The sequence below is a fragment of the Scomber japonicus genome, chromosome 19, assembly GCF_027409825.1.
Source record: "Scomber japonicus isolate fScoJap1 chromosome 19, fScoJap1.pri, whole genome shotgun sequence".
Lineage (NCBI taxonomy): Eukaryota > Metazoa > Chordata > Actinopteri > Scombriformes > Scombridae > Scomber > Scomber japonicus.
In genome coordinates this window covers 20,838,733-20,858,417 of record NC_070596.1, presented here as the reverse complement: position 1 = coordinate 20,858,417, position 19,685 = coordinate 20,838,733, and the positions used below count along the sequence as shown (strand labels likewise).

Here is a 19,685-nt window from a genome sequence, read left to right as displayed (position 1 = left end):
ATGAGCCTGAATGTCTTGATTACGTAAGAACACTTGTTTTTTTCTTGGGCGTGTAGGTGAATGCATCTATGTGGCCAGAATATATTGAACATACATGCTTTTTATTTTTTATTTTTTTTGCTCACATAAAGCAAAAGTGGTGCATCATGAGAAAAGGTAAACAACACAAGCTTTAATTTTACATGACGGCTCATGACATAATACATCCGACACTTCTTTTCCATTTGTGTCCATTTGTGTTCATGTTGATAAGTAAAATGGCTTTATTTTTCCTTTTTTTTCTGATTTTAGACATTTGTACATATTTAACTTTTTTCAATAAAAATCTGTATGTGATATGTTTTACATACAGATTACGCATACAGATGATACAAAAGGTACATTGTTGTCTGTTCACTTGATGGTATTAGTTCTTAGATACACAGGGAGCTGTGATAGCAGCAGTAGCAGTCCAGCAAAGGCAACATGGGAATCAAACTGACGGCCTACTCTTCAACTTTCTAACCAGATATGACAAAAGTCAGGCGTTCTCCTTTGACTATATTCAGTTAGATGATTGGAGAATCAGACGGCAGTGGCCTGGAGTCAGCAGCTCCACATGTGAAGCAGTGTTAGCCCCCTCTGGTTTAGGATTAGCTTTAGTCTCCCAATACATTCTGATACCTCTTATAATTAGCCCTTTAATTAACCTCGTCAGCAGCGATATAAGACTCTGCTGTCTCTCAGGGTATTGGAGTGAATTTAAAACTGATCCTAAATCAGATCTTTGAGCAGACTTACTCCAGGGCAGGAAAAGTACAAAGCAGGGTTACATTCACAGGTTTCCAACCCTCCCTTCTCTTTCTCTCTCTCCCAGCAGTGGTCAGACCCTTTAGTGGGTGCATGCAGTTAAGTCTTCCCACCGGCTCAGTAGATAGATACATGCTATATGGTTCCCGTCCTTAGAGAATCTCTCTAGCCCCTTACTTACATCTCACTGTAAGCATATATACAAGGTTGTCTCTGCACTTTCCTTCCACACGTAGGGTTGGCAGACAAGACAGCAAACTGCCTAAAATGATAAAGTCTTTTAAAATCTAAAACAGGCCTGAGGTGTAGCTTCCAAAGTGTCTTGAATGCACAATCATCCGCTAACTTAATTGAAGTAAAAACCCACGCAGTAAAATCCATGCAAGGGTATTTGATGAGAATCTGCGTGAGATGAAAGGCTAGGGAGCTGGGATCCTGGGTGTGCGTTTGGACAAGAGCAGAGGTATCCTCGCTTAGCTTAGTTGGGACTTTCAAAGTTTCCATTCGTAGGGGTCTCCTGCAGGGTTGTGTGGGGGATGTCCTCTTCTTTATGGGGATCCTTGGATGGCTTGAAAAAGTTAGACACAAAAAAGACCTGCAAGATACAGAAAGAGAATTTTTAAAGATCCCCGTCTACTCAATAATGTGCTAATTTTTATTTCAGTTAGATGTTTAGACTTCACTGTGCAGAATGATGTATGTGCTGAGTTTTCACATTCATCTGCTGGAAGTGGAAAGTTTCTCTGTGTTTACTGAAAGTCTGAGTTTAAGACGCGCAACTATGAGCACTACAATTTGTAAAATCACAACTAGTTTGGAGCCAATCGTGGACCAGTATTCAATTTAGAGAAATGTGATGTAGAAACTTGAAACCTACAGTGCAAAAATAAGAACTTTTCAGTGAAGCTTTGTGTTTTTTTAAACAATTTAATTTTAGATTTCTAACGAGTTAAAGAGTAGATTTCATAAACAAATACTAATGACGCATTTTACAAGTCTTCAAATGGCTGGAGGGGATTTTTGATTATTTGCATCTGTCATTTGGGGAAAATATGCCCATTTGCCGACAATTAGATAAGCAAGTGCACATGGAGAGGGTTATCAAAGTTAAAAAGCTACAGATGTTTGGCTCGGCTTAGCATAGGTGTTTCAAGGGAAGACTGGAAACACCTGCTCGTACAAAAAAGTAGCAAACTCTGCCTTCCAGAAACTCTAAATCTCATATATAAATATGTTATATCTTGTTTGTTTACTTCATACAAATGACAGTTGGCGGTTTAATGGGGAAAGTTATGTGCCAAACTATTTTTTGGCTAGAAGAAGCGACTTCCTGGAGTCTCCTCTGGTTGCCTGGCAACCTCAAGGTGAATCCAGGGGCCAAGAAATAGTTGAGTATGTGACCCATGAATAATGTCACAATTTGCTGTATTTACAGATTAAACAAACTGGTTACATGTTAATTAACGGTGCAGGTAAGTAGGTTGGGTTGTTTTTTTTAACCTTTGGATGGAACCAGGCTAGCTGTTTCCCCATTTAGTCTTTATGCTAACTAGCTTCTTACTTAAAATAGTACTTATTTATCGATCTTCTCGTTTACCTGTTGCTACAAAGTGATTAATGTCGCACTATTCCTTTAAAAAGCACCAGTCAAGGGCAATGAATTTGTCACCAAACAGCTTAGTTTAAGATTAGGTCCCAGCACTTACCACCAGGATAGCCATAAGGGCTCCCTGCAGGAGTCCAGTCAGCACGTCACTCCAGTGGTGTTTATAATCGGACACCCTCGACAGTCCTGTGTACACTGAGGCAGCAATCAGGAAGAACTGGATTGTGGGTCTCAGCAGCCTCGCCCATTCAGCCTGGAGACGGGCCTGCAGGTAGAGCTGAGGAGGACACGAGAGATATGTTTGTAACACGCCGCAGTCACAATAAGAACCAAAAAAAGAAGTGTCTCTGGCAGGGATAATGACAAGAATAGTGAGTGCGAGGCTAGACAGTCTCCTGGATAATCGGTGTAGTGGGCAGCATTCCTGTGAGACAGGCAAATGAGGTGGGGAAAAAATTGAGCTGCTGTGATTTGTTCAGATTACTCCCTGTGTTTACATTTCCACCCAAGAGACAAGTCTGTCACGCATGAAAGTGGTTTCCTAATGTTCCTATATTAAACAAACTTCTGAAGTGAGAGAAATGCTCCTGCAGCAGTTTTCACACACATGTCACGACAACACATTTCTCTCCTTACTGATAAGAATCATCTGCTTGTTATATAATCACAACCATAATTCAATCTGATATTTAAATGCCAATGCTTGGTCAGCTGAACATCAAGTTCCTTTGTGACGTAAACCACACCATTCATTTTGTTTGTATTAAAAACAGGGTGTGTCTGTTCTTTTTTTTGTGTGTGTGTGTCTGACTCAAGGACAAACAAGTGTAGCTGCTTCATCTTCCTGTTGCACTTCACCTCTGACGTACACTGTGTCAGTTAATGAGTGGTGAGAGAAAAGTAAAGTACTATGGGTAACATATGTCAACTGCTGTGTCTTCAACTTCCAGTCCGTGCAGAGGGGGAGAGCTTTGTGTTGGCGCCAGGACTTTGTCCCTATGTCTATTTATATCCCTAATGTTGGATGAATCAGCAGCCTATAAAATGATCAGGGCTGGGCAATAAAAGCAGCTCTGAAGGCCACTCAAAAAAAAAATCCTGTAAGTCTGACCAAGACAGTGCTACTGATATATAAAATATAAAAAGTAATGTAAAGACATCTTGAAGCACTGCAGTTTAAATCAGTAATTTGACATTTTGGGATATATGCTAGGAGTTTGATAAGAAGATTGAGACCACATTTATGTCTGCATGTTAAATATGAAGTTAGAGACTCTAGCCTCATAATTAACACACAGATATCAGGGTGGTATTGATTTTCTCATGTAAGCATATCTCACAAAATGTATTCCTTTACCCTTGTTGCTCAGAAGCTTAATATGCATTAACATGAACATAAAAATATCAAAAGTGTTTTCAAAAACCAGAATGTCCTGTTCTGCCACGTGCCTTTGAACACAACCTTCCAATAAACACTAATTTAATTGCAGATTAACATGCAACAGTGTTTGATACTCACAGCCAGGAACATCATGCAGTACATGGAAAAAGAGGAGTGGCCAGAGTAGAAAGATAACCTGCAACAGAAGAGACACAAGCATGGCTCAACACTTTGCTATGTGTTTCATTCATTTAACGGGCAAATTAAAAAGGCACATCTTGTTGTAATAGGTCATAGTCACATCTGTTAGACAGAGACAGAAGCCCACAGCATCACATCCTGTTGCATCTATATTAAGAATCTGACTGACAGGTAAGTGTGTCGGTTGCTGTGAGCGTTTTGGGGAAGTGACTCAGCAGGGGGATGTGGACAGTGGGGGTTTAAACTGAACTCACCTTCCCGTCATCTACCCCAGCCCTGCCTTAGCTACTTCCTGTTTATATTAACGGTGCTGCACTGCGATGTTTTTCATATGGTTGTCTGGACCACGTCTGAATACACACAGACACACACATACCATACTATAACCGTACACCAGCTCATTAGTGTATCATTCCACTCTGGCAGTCGATGAAGAGTTCTGGGCTTCACGGTGGAGAATCAAGATGAAACATGTACTTTAGAGTTGGTCTCTAATGTGGACAAATAACCTGCAGCTTATTTAAAAGTAGCAGGTTTACCAATATGTTTGGATAAATTTGATGGGTAAGTCATTGACTGGCCAGAAACCTCAAATATGATGGAAAGAAAAACAAACTTCTTTCCACTGTAGCCTCACCACGAATTAAATCTGTATCATTGGCTTTAAGAATTTTGAAAATATGTCAACAAATATCGGATGGATTACTTTAAGATTTTCAACAGATATCAATGTTTTCCACAGAAGAAATCCCACTGACTTTGGTAATCCCCTGACTTTTCCTCTGATGCTACCATGAGGTTGACATTTTTTTGTTTTTAATGAAATTTCTCATGAACTGAATGGATTGCTTTTCATTTGGTTCAAGAATTCATGCCCTCTTTTGCATGAATTGTAATAACTCTGGTGATCCTCTAATATTTCATCCAGTGCCATCATCAGATCAAAATTTGGATTAGTTCAATACCTTGATTCATGTAACCAGACAGTCCAAATACCCAAAGTATAGTAATATTAGTAATATTTAAATATATGAGACTCAAATCTGGGGCTGAAATCAGAGTTGGCATTTGTGCTTGTTAAATGACTCAATCCATTTTCAGTGTGGTAGTTTGTTAAAGGATAGGTTCACATTTTTTAAAGTGTGTCTTAAAACAACAGTCAGGTTCCCATATGAATAACAAAACAGGTTTTTCTTGCAGTAATCACTCCTCATGCTGGCTATTAAAGCATCTCTTCCAAATGTGCTTAAGTGATGGGGGCCACAATCCAAAGTCCTTGTTTTGTCCTTTAATTTTCTGTCAAGTAATCAATTAATCAGGTGTTTGTGAGTGGAAAACCCAGGCCAATCAAACTGGTCTTAGTAACAAAACCCAACTTTCCAATGCAATAATAATGCTGACCTCTGCATATCCTCAACAGATTAAAACTGCAAGTTGGTCTGACCCTGTGAGCAACACTCATTGTTTATTAAGTAATGCTGTCAATTCTGAGCAGGACTGTGTTTCTTATAGATGTATACCTTATAAAAGAACCCTTTTTTTTTTACCTAGTGCATCTTTGCCTTGTAAATGCAAATACACACACACACACACACATAGCTCCGACAGTAGGCCTCTCCTCCTCCGGGAAATTTAAATTAAGCTAAGGAGGAATCATATTACAGTAAGATGATCCAGAACAGACTATCCCGACCTGCTCTCTCGTCTCCTGCTGCACTTTCACGATTAGCGACTAGCAGACACACACACACACAAACACACACACACAGAGAGAGGAGCTGGAAATATTATGTGTCTGGACATTAATCTTAAAAACCTTGGATATTTGCCTTAAATCACCTCATCCTTTTCTCTTAAGTCTGCTGATAAATGTTCATTTAATTATGACACATTAAAAACTAACTGCAGTGTGGTTAGGGGGTTCCAGGAAATATCAACAATATTGCACCACACCCTGTAAATGTTGAGTAGATAACCCACAGGGAGACAGAGAGGTGGGGGGTGGGGAGGGTGGGCACATTTTCTCTCAGCTCTCGGGGAAGGAAGAAAACAACATACACCCCGACCTTTAAGTAGAACAACCTAACCTTTGAGTAAAGCGGAATAAAACCTATAAACACTTATTAACACTGATACAATCGTCACTATTTCGGCCTCTGCTTCTATAATTACTGCTGGTGTCGGAGGTTTTGCTTACAGAACGAAAAGTGGATATCCTCTCCACCCTCTATACTTCCTTCTGTTCTGAGCTGATAAAGCATAGAGAACCTAATCAAAACATGTCCTACATTCCTGTGACCTTACTCAATCCCACCTCTGGTTTCAAACTTCTACTGCATCTTGCACATATTCACTGGAAACTGTTGAAATGGCCAACCTCACAGGCGAACATTGTAATAATTCCGTTATCGACGTTCTTATTGCATAATCATTCATAGGTTGCCTACTAACGCATTTAACCTTCGCACTTTGTGGCTGTACCAGGAATTACAAAACAATGGAGAGCACAGATTTTAACTTTTTTTTTTCTGTGAGATTTTGTTAATCTGTTATGCAACAAAACAGGAGTAAAGAGTCCAGCGAGTTTAAATGGGGAGCTGATTTCAACATGACCTATTTAATTCAGCCATTTCTGAAAGATGTGAATATAATGGTAACACCAACCTGCCCTCATTGGACATCCTCAAATCTCCAGTGCAGACGAACTCCTCGATATAACCCCCTGATGAACAGTTGATAAGTTTCCAGTCAGGTTTGCACACATCCAGGAAGTGCGGCCTGAACCGGCCAATAGAGTATTTGGCTATGTCTGTCAGAGACTGGCTCATCGCAGCACCGAAGAGGAAAGTACCGACAGCTTTGTAAACACAGGCAACATAGCTGCCGTAAGATGACTTGGATTTGAGGCGCTTTAGATAAACTGAAAGGCACTCGCCAAAGATCATCTGTAAGAGGGAGGAGGGGGGCAAAGAGAAAAGTTCAATATTTAAATGTAACATGAAACATCAGAGTCTGCAAAATTCCATAATCATTTTACATTCAACATAGGATCTACAACAATGAGATATGTGTCAGAAAGGTACAGTCTATTACATACCTATAACATTATAGAGGAATGTCCACTTATGTGAAATAGCACATAATATAGAAAAGATAAAGGCCAGAGGATGATGTCCACTTAAAATCACTATGTATATAATACTTCATTTAGGAGGAGGTGATTGAGTCCAACTGATTGTTAAGAGTTTCACATCTGTCTCATTTAGGTTGTAAACTGCTGCAGCAGCTGTAGGTTAATTGAGAGCTGGTAACCTTTCATCTTCAAACTTTTAAATGTTAGAGTTTTGAAAGTCCATAACATGTTGCTAGCAAATTAGCTCACAACAGTTAATGGTAGTGATGGCATGCAATTAAAAACACATACATTATTACAGGATAATGTATTTAGAAGCAACCGTGGATTAGGAGAAAGGACAGGAAGTAAAAAGAGTGTAAAAAGGTGAAAAAGTGAGGAAGAGGAGGAGTAAATATAAAAACCAATAAGTAATACACCATTAGCAGTGAATAACACAAAAGCACTTACAGTGAGTATTGTGATGGGAATCATAACACCTCCTAACAACTGATAGGAAATGGTGTCTTCTTTATAGGGGTACTTGATTGAATCGTCATTACAGAAAAAGCCTCGGCGGAAAGGTTTGTGCTGCAAATTGAGTATTGCAAATGGGAGTCCAGCTAGCAGAGAAGCAATGAGAGACAAAAATATAGGTTAAAAGATCATGTCACTGGGCCTTGCCCTTACCCATCATGCAACAGTGTGTGCCTATGCAAAGAAAAAGACAGCAGCCAAGTTGCATCCTTTGCATCCCCAGAAGGCATTGGCTTCCTCACCAAACTTTCAGGAACACCAGGCTGAAAATACGAATGGTTATAGTGTTGGCATGGCAACTGTGTGTTAAAAGCTGATAAAGAGAAGATGTTAATAGAAAAAAAGTCAAATTTAAGGGCATAAAAATGACATTTTCAAGCAGGTTTGGAGTGCAACTGGAGCTGTTGTTGCTCTCCGTTTGAAGCTGGGATCGCTGCAGTCGTGTTTTATCAGGGATTGTGTTACTAGATTGGCTCCTGTTGCTACTGTCCAATTCTCACCGACAGACCCACAGCGAGCCACAGCTGTCAGCATGTGAGAAGAAACAGTTACCCACATGTGACCGAAACATTCACACATTACACACTTTGTCTTTGCTTCCTCTCAATACAGAAATGACTACTGCTGTCTCCTCTTTATCTCTGTTCTCTTTTGGCAAAAACCACACACTTTCCCTCTTCCTGAAACCGACTGTGACCGCTCTGTCTTCCCACATATTCTCACACACCTTCCTTTGCCAGACAGTGAACGATGAAGTCAGTCCTTAAAAATTAGGCTACGGTAATATTTACAGGACAAGAAGAAGTGTTACAGATTGGTTATGGTTACTCATGATACATAAAAGCCTGCAGGCAGCGATGGAAGAGATAAATCACTGATACCACAAAGCAGTAACAGAAGAAGCACACACGCAAGCAAAGCACACACTCCAGCAGCGTTTTCCGCCTCTGTCATTCTCCAAAAACAATCGGTCTATTCCAGAAGAGCATTCCAGCTATTTTAAGGAGCAGAGGGACTCAGCACGCAGCACGCAGCCTGCAGCCTGCATGTCTGTTGCATTCATTAACAACAGTGACCGAAACTTTCACCCAGGAGATTAAGACAACAAAAGCTTGGCCTTAATGTTAATGCAGAAGAAGAAATCGTTAAGTGCTTAATGTTACCTGCAACAATTAGTCATTTAATTGATTAGTTGATTAGTCGCCAGCTATTCTGATATTCAATTCATCGTTTTGAGGTTTGTTGTTTTTTTAATGTCCAAATTCTCTGGTTCCAGCTTCTCAAATGTAAATATTTTCTGGTTTCTTTAGTCCTCCATGAAGGCAAACTGAATATCTTTGGGTTTGCTGGTAGAGATAAAAGATATTTGAGGAAGTCATCTTGGGCTTTAGGAAATGATAATCAACATTTTTCACCAAGAAACTAATCATCAGATGAATCAATAGTGAAAAATGATCGTTAGCTGCAGCTACAGCCGCAGCCCTATAGATATGACTAGATTAAGTTGTGGTTTGAAACTGAATTTCAGTTTGTGTGTTTAGTTGGTTCAAATGATTCAGACTGCTCTTATTGAAAATATAGTTGCTGAAAAACTAAAATCCTGGTGGATCAAAGAACAATACGAAATCCGGAGTAAATCTTTGGCAGAAATGTTGATCAGTCCTCTTGCAGCAGGTTAGATGTTGACCGAATGGTTGTTTTGTTGGTTGACACAGGATTTAAAATGGACTCAAAGCCTGTTTCTCTTTAGTATTGATTGTTTTTAAGTGGACATCCTCCTTCACCTGAAGCTTTACAAACACATCTGCAAGAGCCGATGTGGGTGAACACCTCTAAAAATGTCATTACATGAAACAGTAGCATAGCTAAACAAAACATAGTGGAATAGAGTAGGTGTGCTACTGTAACAACTACTGAACAAAGGAAGTTATCTCCGTTATCATGCAGGCCACTAGAGGTCTGAATATAAATAACAGTCTAGGAAATTGTTGGTTCTACTTCCTGGTCCCAACAGACCCTCCTCACATTGGATATTGACATTTTGACTTGCCATAGCAGGAAAAGCATGTGTAGCTGATAAGAATAATAATGGATTCTTTCCATGAAGGAGTGCCAGTAAAGAGGCACATTACATTACCACAGCTGACGTACTGGCACACCTTGATGAAGTTATCGGTTATAACTCTGATTGACAAGTCAAAATATTTTCCACGAGACAGGTCATGTGTCTATATGGATCCCGCCTTGACCAACTCCTACTTACGCAGCTAATGGGCAGGGTGAAGCCCACAGTGTAGAGCACTGTGGAGGTGATTGTGCTGTGGTGGAAAGGGTACTTGATGCTCTCGTCGTTACAGAAAAAGCCCCTCTGGTAAGGGCGGATCTTACCCAGGTTAAAGGCTGCCAAAGGCAAACCTCCTGTGGAGGGAGAGATCAGGAGGAGTTACTACTGGAAGAGGTCAAAAGTTAAAAAAAAAATAAAAAAAAAATAAAAAGGTTGAGCTCTTCAAATCTGTCATCTTTCAATTTAGTCATTGTAAGAAACGAATGTGTGCCAAATTGAATTTGTGACAGAAGTGAGAGACCCCAACCTCAATTAAAACCCCAACCTCAATTAAAGAATAAGGCTGGCAGTATTTTTCCTTTTGTCATCAAATCCTATGAAAAGACAAAAACCAACATTTCATAGCTTTGTCTCTCAATACTTCAATACTTATATACTTAATTACGCCTACCAGTTGTAAATCTTTAAAAATTGATCAGGAATATACACCTTCAACTTTTAAAAAGGCTAAATATGTTTCCTGAAGCCGGGCACTGTAGTTTTTAGGAAACATTACTCCAACAGGACTGAACAGGGCATTTGATGGGGACTATTTTCACGTGCGGATTAACACACATTTGGACAGTGTATAAGAGATCAATTCAAAACAAACTACAGCACCTATGTTCATCATAATGAAGGAACATATCACATAGTACAATGGAGGGACTCTTTGATGTTTTTTTAATCATTTTTGAACAACAATGTAGATCTATGACAGAGGAACAAGCTAAAAACCGACATGTTTGAATGACCAATTCATTGTTGGTTTTGGTCTTATATTAATGATCATTTTTGAATGTTGATGACAGGAAAGATATAATTATAGCCAGCCATATCCTTTAACACTGAGCTCAGTAACAAACTCAATATTATGTGTAAAACTGTAAAAAATAGACAATGACTTTATTACAGATGCAAACATGACGTTATCTCTGGGCAGGTTCACAGACTGGAGGATTGAGAAGCTTCTAGCTAGAGCACCGAATCACACTGGCGTGAAAGGTGTTGTGGACACAGTTAAGCACTCCCTATAGATATAATAACATAAAGATAATAGATTATGCTAATAGGTTTTGACAGTTCAAAGTCTGGATGTAATGCTGCTTTCATTTCTCTGGCTGGTTGGTCCCTTTAGGCTGCTGTAAGGCGGGCAAAAGATAGTCATTCGTCCGTTCAAGCTGAAAATTAGGGTCAATTATAGAGCTGTAATGCACATTTTCACAAGCCGCAAATGGCAGAATATACACAAACACATTACATCAAACAATCAAAACGACTTCATCCCAAAACTGTCTAATTCTGTCCTGTCTGCCGTTTCTACAGCTGTCAGTGTCAGCTGTGCCATCCTGACTTGATTGGCTTCAACAGCTGGAAATGCCACAAAGTCAAAATGGCATCCCTCCCCCTCAAATCACTTTCTAACCGCACCAAGCAGCAGTGTTGCACTTTAACTTGATCCCCTCTCTATAAATGTACAACTAAAGGACTAACCAACACAAACATACAGACAGAAAGAAAGAAATGTGGATATTTTAACATAAAACGTATTAGTATGTTTCCAATAAATCTCTCACCTCGCCTGCTCAATATTTTTATTAACAACAGAATCAACCAGAGCAAACAATCTATCCCTGCTCATTATGCATGCTTTTATCTCCTAACCTGGTTCCTACAAGCTTAAACATAACACTCAGTACATGTGTATGCATGTTTGGTAACACACAAATCTGCATGACTGTGGCCAGCAGCCTCAGTCTGGAGACAGACTATCAGATGCTTCGGTATAATTTAATAGTGTATGTGTGTGCTTAGCAGAATAATCATATTTGCTTATGCGTCATCCCTAACCTGACATGCCAGATGGTTTGTTGCACAGGACCATCTGAGAGAAGGGCAGGCACTTTCAAAACACATTTGGCAGGTGAATGGATGAACCATCTATCACGGTCTATTACAGTCTTAGAGAAATAGCGGGGTTTGAGGCACAAGCACATAACTTGAAGCCTGACAAGACAGATTCTCAAGTGATGTCGTGATCTCGCAAATCCAGCTGCTTTGCAAGCACAAAATCATCCAAACAGCTCAGCATACTGCTTCTCGCTGACTGAACACATGTTCTGTAGTAAGGCACTTACAAAATTATGCAATATGAAACATTTGTAGCCTGTGGGGTTTTAACAATACTTCAAATCAAATTTCTCTCAAGGACAAATGTGTAACTGTCAGAAATACTGAAAACTACAGCATTGAGTCATGGTGTACGTCAATCATTCATGATTGGTTATAAAAGGCACTAAAGTCTGAGAGACAAAGTCGTGTGCGTCTGTGCTGAAAACCTGAAACCACACAGCACTTAATAGTCATTAATGTATTCAATATATAGACAGGCCACAAAAAATGACTGGTAAAATAACTGATATAGAGTAGAGCACAGATATTTGATTGTGGATATAGTTTCAGGCCTGATATTAAAACAAGTTTCTGTGATACAATGACCTTACCCTTCTGAGGGGAAACATATGGCCACATGAACCAGGAAACACACCCTGGTGAACTGTGTCAGGGTGGGTATGTGGAAGAAAAGTCATTTATAGCATAGTTTCTACGCAATGCTCTTTAGTGTGAGAAGATTCATTTAGAAGTTTAGAAGTTTAAATCTATGGTTTGGTTTATAATAAGTTGGAATATGCATGTTTATATATAAGTCTATGAGTGAACCACAAACTTTTAACTTTTAAATGTTGTTTCATTATTTACTAAGGTAAGTGCCTCAATATAACTAGGGACTATGACAGTGTTACACTGTATCTCTTTATAGAGCTGCAACAGTTTGTCAAACAAAAAACTGAAAATCAACTATTTTGATAATGGATTCATGCTCAGATTCTTCAGGTTCCAGCTTCTTAATGTGATATCCTCTGATTTCTTTAGTCGTCTATGATGATGAAAGGGAAAAAGAGGACACTGTACATTGCATCTTGATATGATCGACATTTTTCACCATCTTCTGGTGTTTTGTAGCACGAATGACTAATCAATTAATCAAGGAAATAATCTCTTAATTTCCAATGAAAATTGTTATTTGCAGCCGCTAACATGATTAATGCCACATGATTAATGCATTAAAGTCACACTCCACTTAAAAACATGTTTTGTTTGTTGATCCCACAGTTGCATGTTTGAGCCTCACTGTGCAGAATGATGTATGTGAAGACTCTGACACGAGAAGGCTGTTTTCACATTCATCTGCTGAAAGTGGAAAGTTTGTCTGTGCTCAGTGAAAATCTAATTTGAAGCGGTGGGCCTGCAATCGTGATTTGTCACATTACAAATAGTTCGGAAGCCAATTCTGGTCCAGTATGAAATTAACACAAATGTGAAGTGGAAACTTAAGGCCTCCTGTGCACATACAGGAATAGACAAAGGGGAAGAAAATGTGTCCAACAACTTAACTTTTGAGATTTAATATATTAGCATTAGAGTTGTTCCGATACATATATAGTTATCGGAAATGCCTCCAATACTGCATAACATAATGGATCAGCAAGTAGGCATGTCTATGCATCCATCCAATACCAAATCATTTATTAATAAACTTTAAAGTATTTTCACACCTGGATTAAATTAAATCTCTTATTCTCCAAAACAGCAGCCTTCATGGCAAGCTGCTATGTGCAGCCACTGGCTAACTATTGTTTTAAAGCAGTGAGGAAGAATTGATAATTGATAAATAGTTTAATATTAGCAATTTGTCAATATTTTACACTAAAAAACCCAACCAAAGAAAGAATGTGCACTACTGCTGCTACTTCCAACACCAGCAATCTTAGGAAAAAAGATGTGCATTACATGAAAAATACCAGTCATATCACATCCATACAGTGTTGATAGAACACAACTTTTGTTTTTTAACACTATCAGATTTGTACTTAGTGTCAGCTGATATGTAAGTTCATCGGTAAGTATCGGAACATCGAAAATGTGCATATTTATATCAATTTTAAGTTTATTTTTTTGTGGGGAAACTTTGCTAGACATACATTATGACTGAAAGTAGAGTATTATACATCTTATAACATGTCTGCGAGGGATCTTTAACCATTATGTGCCATGAACATCTGAAACTACTGAAAAGACGTTGGCATGACTCATTAAATTTGCATAAAATGTAAATGAATCAAATTCCTCATTGTAGGCTATTGAGAGAGGTTAAAAAGCTACAGCAACACCTCACCACGCCTACTTGAAGAAAGAAAGAAAAAAACAGTATCATATACATCACAAATGACATAAACATACTGTTCAATTAGTGGCGACATTAGAAGTTAAAATGAATTTGTTAAACATATTAAACGTCTCAGTAAATCCCACTCTTGTGCTGCTGAACACACACCACTCCCTCTTCACGTGATGGCAAACAACTTAATATCCGAACAGGAGGATTATATCAGGGCACTAATCAGCTTAATATCAATAATAGCAGCAACTAACAGTGCACTATAGTTACAAAGATATTTTAAAAGACACCTACCTAAAATCAAACAGGCGACATCGAGCAGAATAAAGGGGATTCCTCTTGTCTCGAACATGTTGGCTCTCGTCTGTCTCAGCCTCGACTCCCTGGCTGCTGCTGCGTCCTCTGCTGTAATAAACACCAGGGGGATGCTCCTCCTTGGGACGTCGCTGCAGCCGCTTCCGATTCACTGTGTGAGGTCAGAAAATCGCTACAGCAAGTGCTACAAAAACGCAATGAAAAGCCGACGCCCTAAGTAAGACACACATATACGCACAGAGGCTGCATAACAACATACCCGGCGATAATCAGGCGCAGAAAGCCGTCTCGCTGCTGCCGATGTCGGTGTTGTTGTCCTCGGGTGGCGTGGAGCTGCAGCTGAGTCGGCTCCTCCGCTCGTCTGTCATGATGATTTAAAAGCTGCTTTGGAGTTTGGGTGGGGAGGGGGGTTAGCTCTCAATCTCAGGGGGGTCCGAGCATATGGATGAACACCTGTCCAGAGCCGGTGTGTGTATATGTGTGTGTGAGAGAGAGACCAGTGGCACACACACGGAACTGTTTGACGGCGACGAGACGCTCCGAAGGCGACCAGCTGCAGGCCTGATGCCGCATTCACGAGCAAAGGAGGAACGTCGGAAATACGAACATTTGACTAATTTGTTGACCTGCGTGTCTTACACAGTGGTTGATTCGCTGACATATTTTTGAAGCAGCTCTTTTTCGCGTCAATGACCCTCTAAACTGACACAAATTAGACCATCTGATAAGATTGTGTCTCGGCCAGGCTAAAAAGGGTGATAATATTTTTACTTTTAGATGTTAAAGTGTGTGAAACCCATGACCAAAGTAGTCATACAGTCTGCCATTGTGTTATTTATTGATGGAATTCCAGTGAAAATCATTCTCCTTTTTGCCCCCCGTGGAACCCCTTAAACAGCCCCTAGGGGTCCCAATACCCCACTTTGAGAGCCACTGCTTTAAAAGGACAGGTTCACAATTTTTCAAGTAAACACTCAAAGAGTTTCCTTGCTGTAATCATCCCTCCTGTTCATACTGGCTGTTAAGAGATCATTTCAGTGTGCTTTCAATGTGAATTGTGGGGGTTAAAATCCCCAGTGTGCCCACATTTTCATTCAGTACAGAAAAAAACAATTTTTAAAAGTTTATCTGAAGCATATATGAGACTTTACTAGATTGTGAATATAAATCCACCCTTGTGTGAGCAGCATTTTACTATAGTGGCTTAAAGTGGAACTACTAGCTACTTTAAATACATTTTATTACATTTGGTGTGTAAAATCTGAATATAGTAAGTAATTTGTAATCAAAGCTCAAATAAGTGTAGAGAAATAAAAAGTCCAGTATTTCCATATAAAGAAGGAGTAAGTAGAAGTAGCATAACATGGAAATACTCCAAAAGTACTCCAAAATAGTACTCATGTAGTACTTGAGTAAATGCATTCTCCACCAATAAGTAGCGTTGGTTATATCAACAGACAGTTATAACAGTACTTAAACACTCAGTACAGGCTCACAGTATTAAAGGATATGTTCACAATTTTTCAGGTCATTGCCACACATTGCCAGATCGTCATCTGTAAAAAGGACAGCCTGCATGGCCTGACAAGGCTACTAGATGCCAATGCAGTTGTGTTATACATCACGTCTCTGATTTTGAATGCCGGCATGCTATCTAAAATCACACATGGGGGTGTAGGCGTGTAAAAAAAGCAAAGCCAGCATAATGATGGGTCTTCTTAACAACAATATTGTGGGATTTCTGTATAAAAGGTGTTGATGTAAATGATGGGGGCCCAAATCCACAGTGTCCACACAGTCATTTTGTATAAAAATGTATTTAAAAGTTTATTGAGTGAATATCTGTCACATTCACGTCTTTTAAGCATCAAATTCCCTCTTGTGTCTCCTCATATGGTGTTTCCCTGTTGAGCTGTGGTGGGAGTATAAAAAGAGGGACTTTGGCAGCGTTAAAAGTAATGTTGAAATATATTGACATCATTTGACTTGGACCTGGACATCTGAAACTTCATATCAGCTTCAGATAAATGTTTAAACACATTTTTACACAGGAGGAGGACTGTGAATGTACGCCCCCATCATTGCAATTGCATTATGAAGGGATCTTTTAATTACTAGTATGAACAGGAGGGATTATTATGGCAAGAAAAACCTGCTCCAGTGTTCATTTGGGCATCTGACTGTTGTTTTAAGACAGACTTAAACAATTATTATCCTGTCATTTAAATCCAGCAGTTGATTGTATCCAAAAGGGTATTGTTGTGATCTCCCAGATGTTTATGGTCTGTCTGGAATGATAACATGTTTGCCCAAGTCGAAACCAACGCTTAATTCAAACATTTCCACAGATCCGGGCTTCTTTGCCCCAGCTTGCCATAGTTTATCTAGTAAAATGTAGACATCTGTGGGGACAAAAATATATATCAAAAGGATAACACGCAGCTGAATAAGTTCAAAGAAGTAGTTTTGATGTTCTTGCTAAGGTTAGTTTAGAGAACACTATGAAACATCCGTAAATCACACAGTGACTTTGCTCAGGTCACAGATGGGGCAACACCTGGCTTTGATAACTGCTTTATATAGCCTACCTACACACCTGGAGTAGGTAGGCTAGGTGGAGCATGGATAGCACAGATTTAATAAGCAGTATTTATATTTAATATCTGCATATCATCTGTTCCATTATTCATGTTTGCCTATTCATAGATCCAGCATTATTCAAAGATGGAGAAGGAATAAATCATAATTATAGATCATAATTATAAGAATATATAACTAGGAAATTGACTTTCTTATGGAAAAATCATATCAGACATAATAATAATAATAAATAAATAGGGTGAATAAGAGTTTTTGTCATTGTCATTGTCCCTTTCATTTGGCAGAAAAATAGATCACATCACACTAATTCAACCTATTCAATAGAGTACTTTCATATGTCTTAAAATGTATCTGGAGAGGATCTTTAGCCCAGGAAGATGATCTCATCAACTCTGGGAACATTTATCAGGCAGGGAGTTACAAAAAAATCCACTGGCACCACAGAGGACATTTAACCAATAAGAGATCAGATGAACCTTAGTATACTGAGAAGAGATACAATCATGTATTAATCCCATTTGTTACATTGTATTTGTGTACTGATAAGTCTGCAGTTATATGTTCAGCTCAGTATGTAGCCTTTAGGTATGTCTATATATTTCATTATGTTTCATGGTTGAACTGACCTCATTATCAGCTCACTGACCCCATCTAGTGTTTTGGATGTTAAGCTACAGTAATGAAACAAAAACACAGCACACCTGCCAGCTCTGCAGAGGTAGTCTTCTTTATTACTTCCATTTATTGCTACTAAGTTATATATGTTGGGTTTTGTTTGTATTGTTGTTGTTTTTTGGCATTTATCTATTTACCCATCCATCTACCTAATGAAATATTTCTATATTGTGGAATTGTTTTGTCTTTAAGGAATATACTAGTACTTCACCTACGACTGAATATTAAGCCCTTTTATCACCCACCTGTTGCCCCACACTGCCCCGTAGTGGTTTTCTCTTTCACATAATTATGCTCAGTGTCAGTGACAACAAGAACAGAAATATATTGAAGCCATACCTCAAGTCATACCTCAAGATGGTGTTATTTTACTTATTTGCACTTCGAAAACACAGGTGCGAATATCACCAATAAGGCTAAACACATTACCATGACTCCAGTGTTGTTGTTTTGAAGTAAAAACTCAACTATGTATGTAAATAGATAAATAAATAAATATATATATATATATATATATATATATATATATATATATATATATAAATATATAAACTTATAAATGTTGCAAAAATAAGCAGGATAATGTAATATTGCATGATAATGAGATGAGTTTAAAAATGTTTTAAGCTTATTTCATACTTTTATGTTAATGTTACTTTTGTCTGTATTTATTCACATTACATTACATTTACAATGTTTTACTGTTGAATATTTAGTTCCTCAACATGAGAACTAAATATAAGTACATAAAAAAAGATAAAATATGTATGTGTTTTAAAATCATTATGGGCTGGATAAGAAAGTAATCATTTTAATATATAATAATAGTATCCCTGTCTTTTGCTCCACCTTAATGTTAAGACAATTAATATAAGACTTGATAAATTACAGTAGATCACTTAAACAAAGATTATAATAAAATACACATAATGCACAAACATGTTTTATTCAACTCATTTACATCAAGTGAAAAACAAACTCAAAACTTAAAGAAAATAAATTGATGTCAAACAATGTAAAAAGGGTAATAATTCATAATTCAGAAAGTGCCTCTTTTCATGTCTTTGGTCATCCACCAAAAATACAGCTCTTTTTGATTGCCTTGAACGGACTTAAGTGCTGGAGCAAAATTGAAGGACAGAACAAATATAAAATAACCATCGAGGAAGTTGATCAAGATGGTTTTATGTCTCTAAACCTGCAGCATCTCTAGATACTGTCACTGCTCAGTAATACACTTAATGTCACATTTTCTTGTCTTTATTGCACTCTGAACTTTTTCAATTTGTGTGTGGGAGTGTATATCTAAGTACACAATGCTCACATCTGATTGACAAAAACAAAAATATCAAGATTAACAGGCTCATTCTGACTTGTTAAGTCGTCGTCAGAGTCAGGACAGTAAATGGTAAAACTGCCAGTCCAATTTTTCCTTTTTTCTATCCACTATGTCTTTACAAATTAGGTATATGACAAAAACACTAATTAGTCTACATTTTCTTATAAATTAAACATTTAAAAAATAAATTTATCTCATGAAACTGTGAGACATAGATACATGTTTCATACTCATCAAGCTTTTGTCATTTTACAGACAAACAGCAAAGATTAAATAATTTATGGCAGGTTTTTCTTTGACTCGACACCCTACTCACTTCATTGTAAAGGCGAATGGCCCACATTTAATACTGTCCAGGCAACAACTGCCCCTTTAAAAACTGAAATTATAACCCTTATAAACGGTGGCATTTACAAAATAATGACAAACATAAATAAAGGAACTAAGGATCAATAATTTATAAAAAAGGTATGTTTTACAAGGCTATTCCAGGCTTTAAAACAAGTCCTTCATTTATTTACCAGCATGTCATTCACTTTCAGTCCACTGGGTGACTCTGTTTCCCT

General features: G+C 38.3%; 1 protein-coding gene across 2 annotated transcripts; it reads right to left on the bottom strand.

Moving 5' to 3' along the window:
* Positions 1-82: 82 nt before the first annotated feature.
* On the bottom strand, positions 83-14,654 carry plpp1a (phospholipid phosphatase 1a). 2 transcript variants are annotated; one of them, XM_053340165.1, is made up of 6 exons: positions 14,484-14,654; positions 9,890-10,044; positions 6,642-6,922; positions 3,915-3,972; positions 2,496-2,672; positions 83-1,384 (listed from the first exon to the last, which is right to left on the bottom strand). In XM_053340165.1, exons 1-6 carry the CDS (start codon positions 14,539-14,541, stop codon positions 1,268-1,270), a joined length of 846 nt encoding a protein of 281 aa, XP_053196140.1. In that variant the 5' UTR covers positions 14,542-14,654; the 3' UTR covers positions 83-1,267. The 2 variants fall into 2 exon arrangements, with proteins under 2 accessions (XP_053196140.1, XP_053196142.1); XM_053340167.1 differs by lacking the exon at positions 9,890-10,044 and adding an exon at positions 7,561-7,712.
* Positions 14,655-19,685: the final 5,031 nt, after the last annotated feature.

Coding starts and splice junctions, on each gene's coding strand:
- plpp1a (XM_053340165.1), bottom strand. CDS start 14,541: ATGTTCGAGACAAGAGGAATCCCCTTTATTCTGCTCGATGTCGCCTGT. Junction 10,045..14,483: donor TGTCGCCTGTTTGATTTTAG/GTAGGTGTCTTT, acceptor CTCCCTCCACAG/GAGGTTTGCCTTTGGCAGCC. Junction 1,385..2,495: donor CCCTTATGGCTATCCTGGTG/GTAAGTGCTGGG, acceptor TGTATCTTGCAG/GTCTTTTTTGTGTCTAACTT.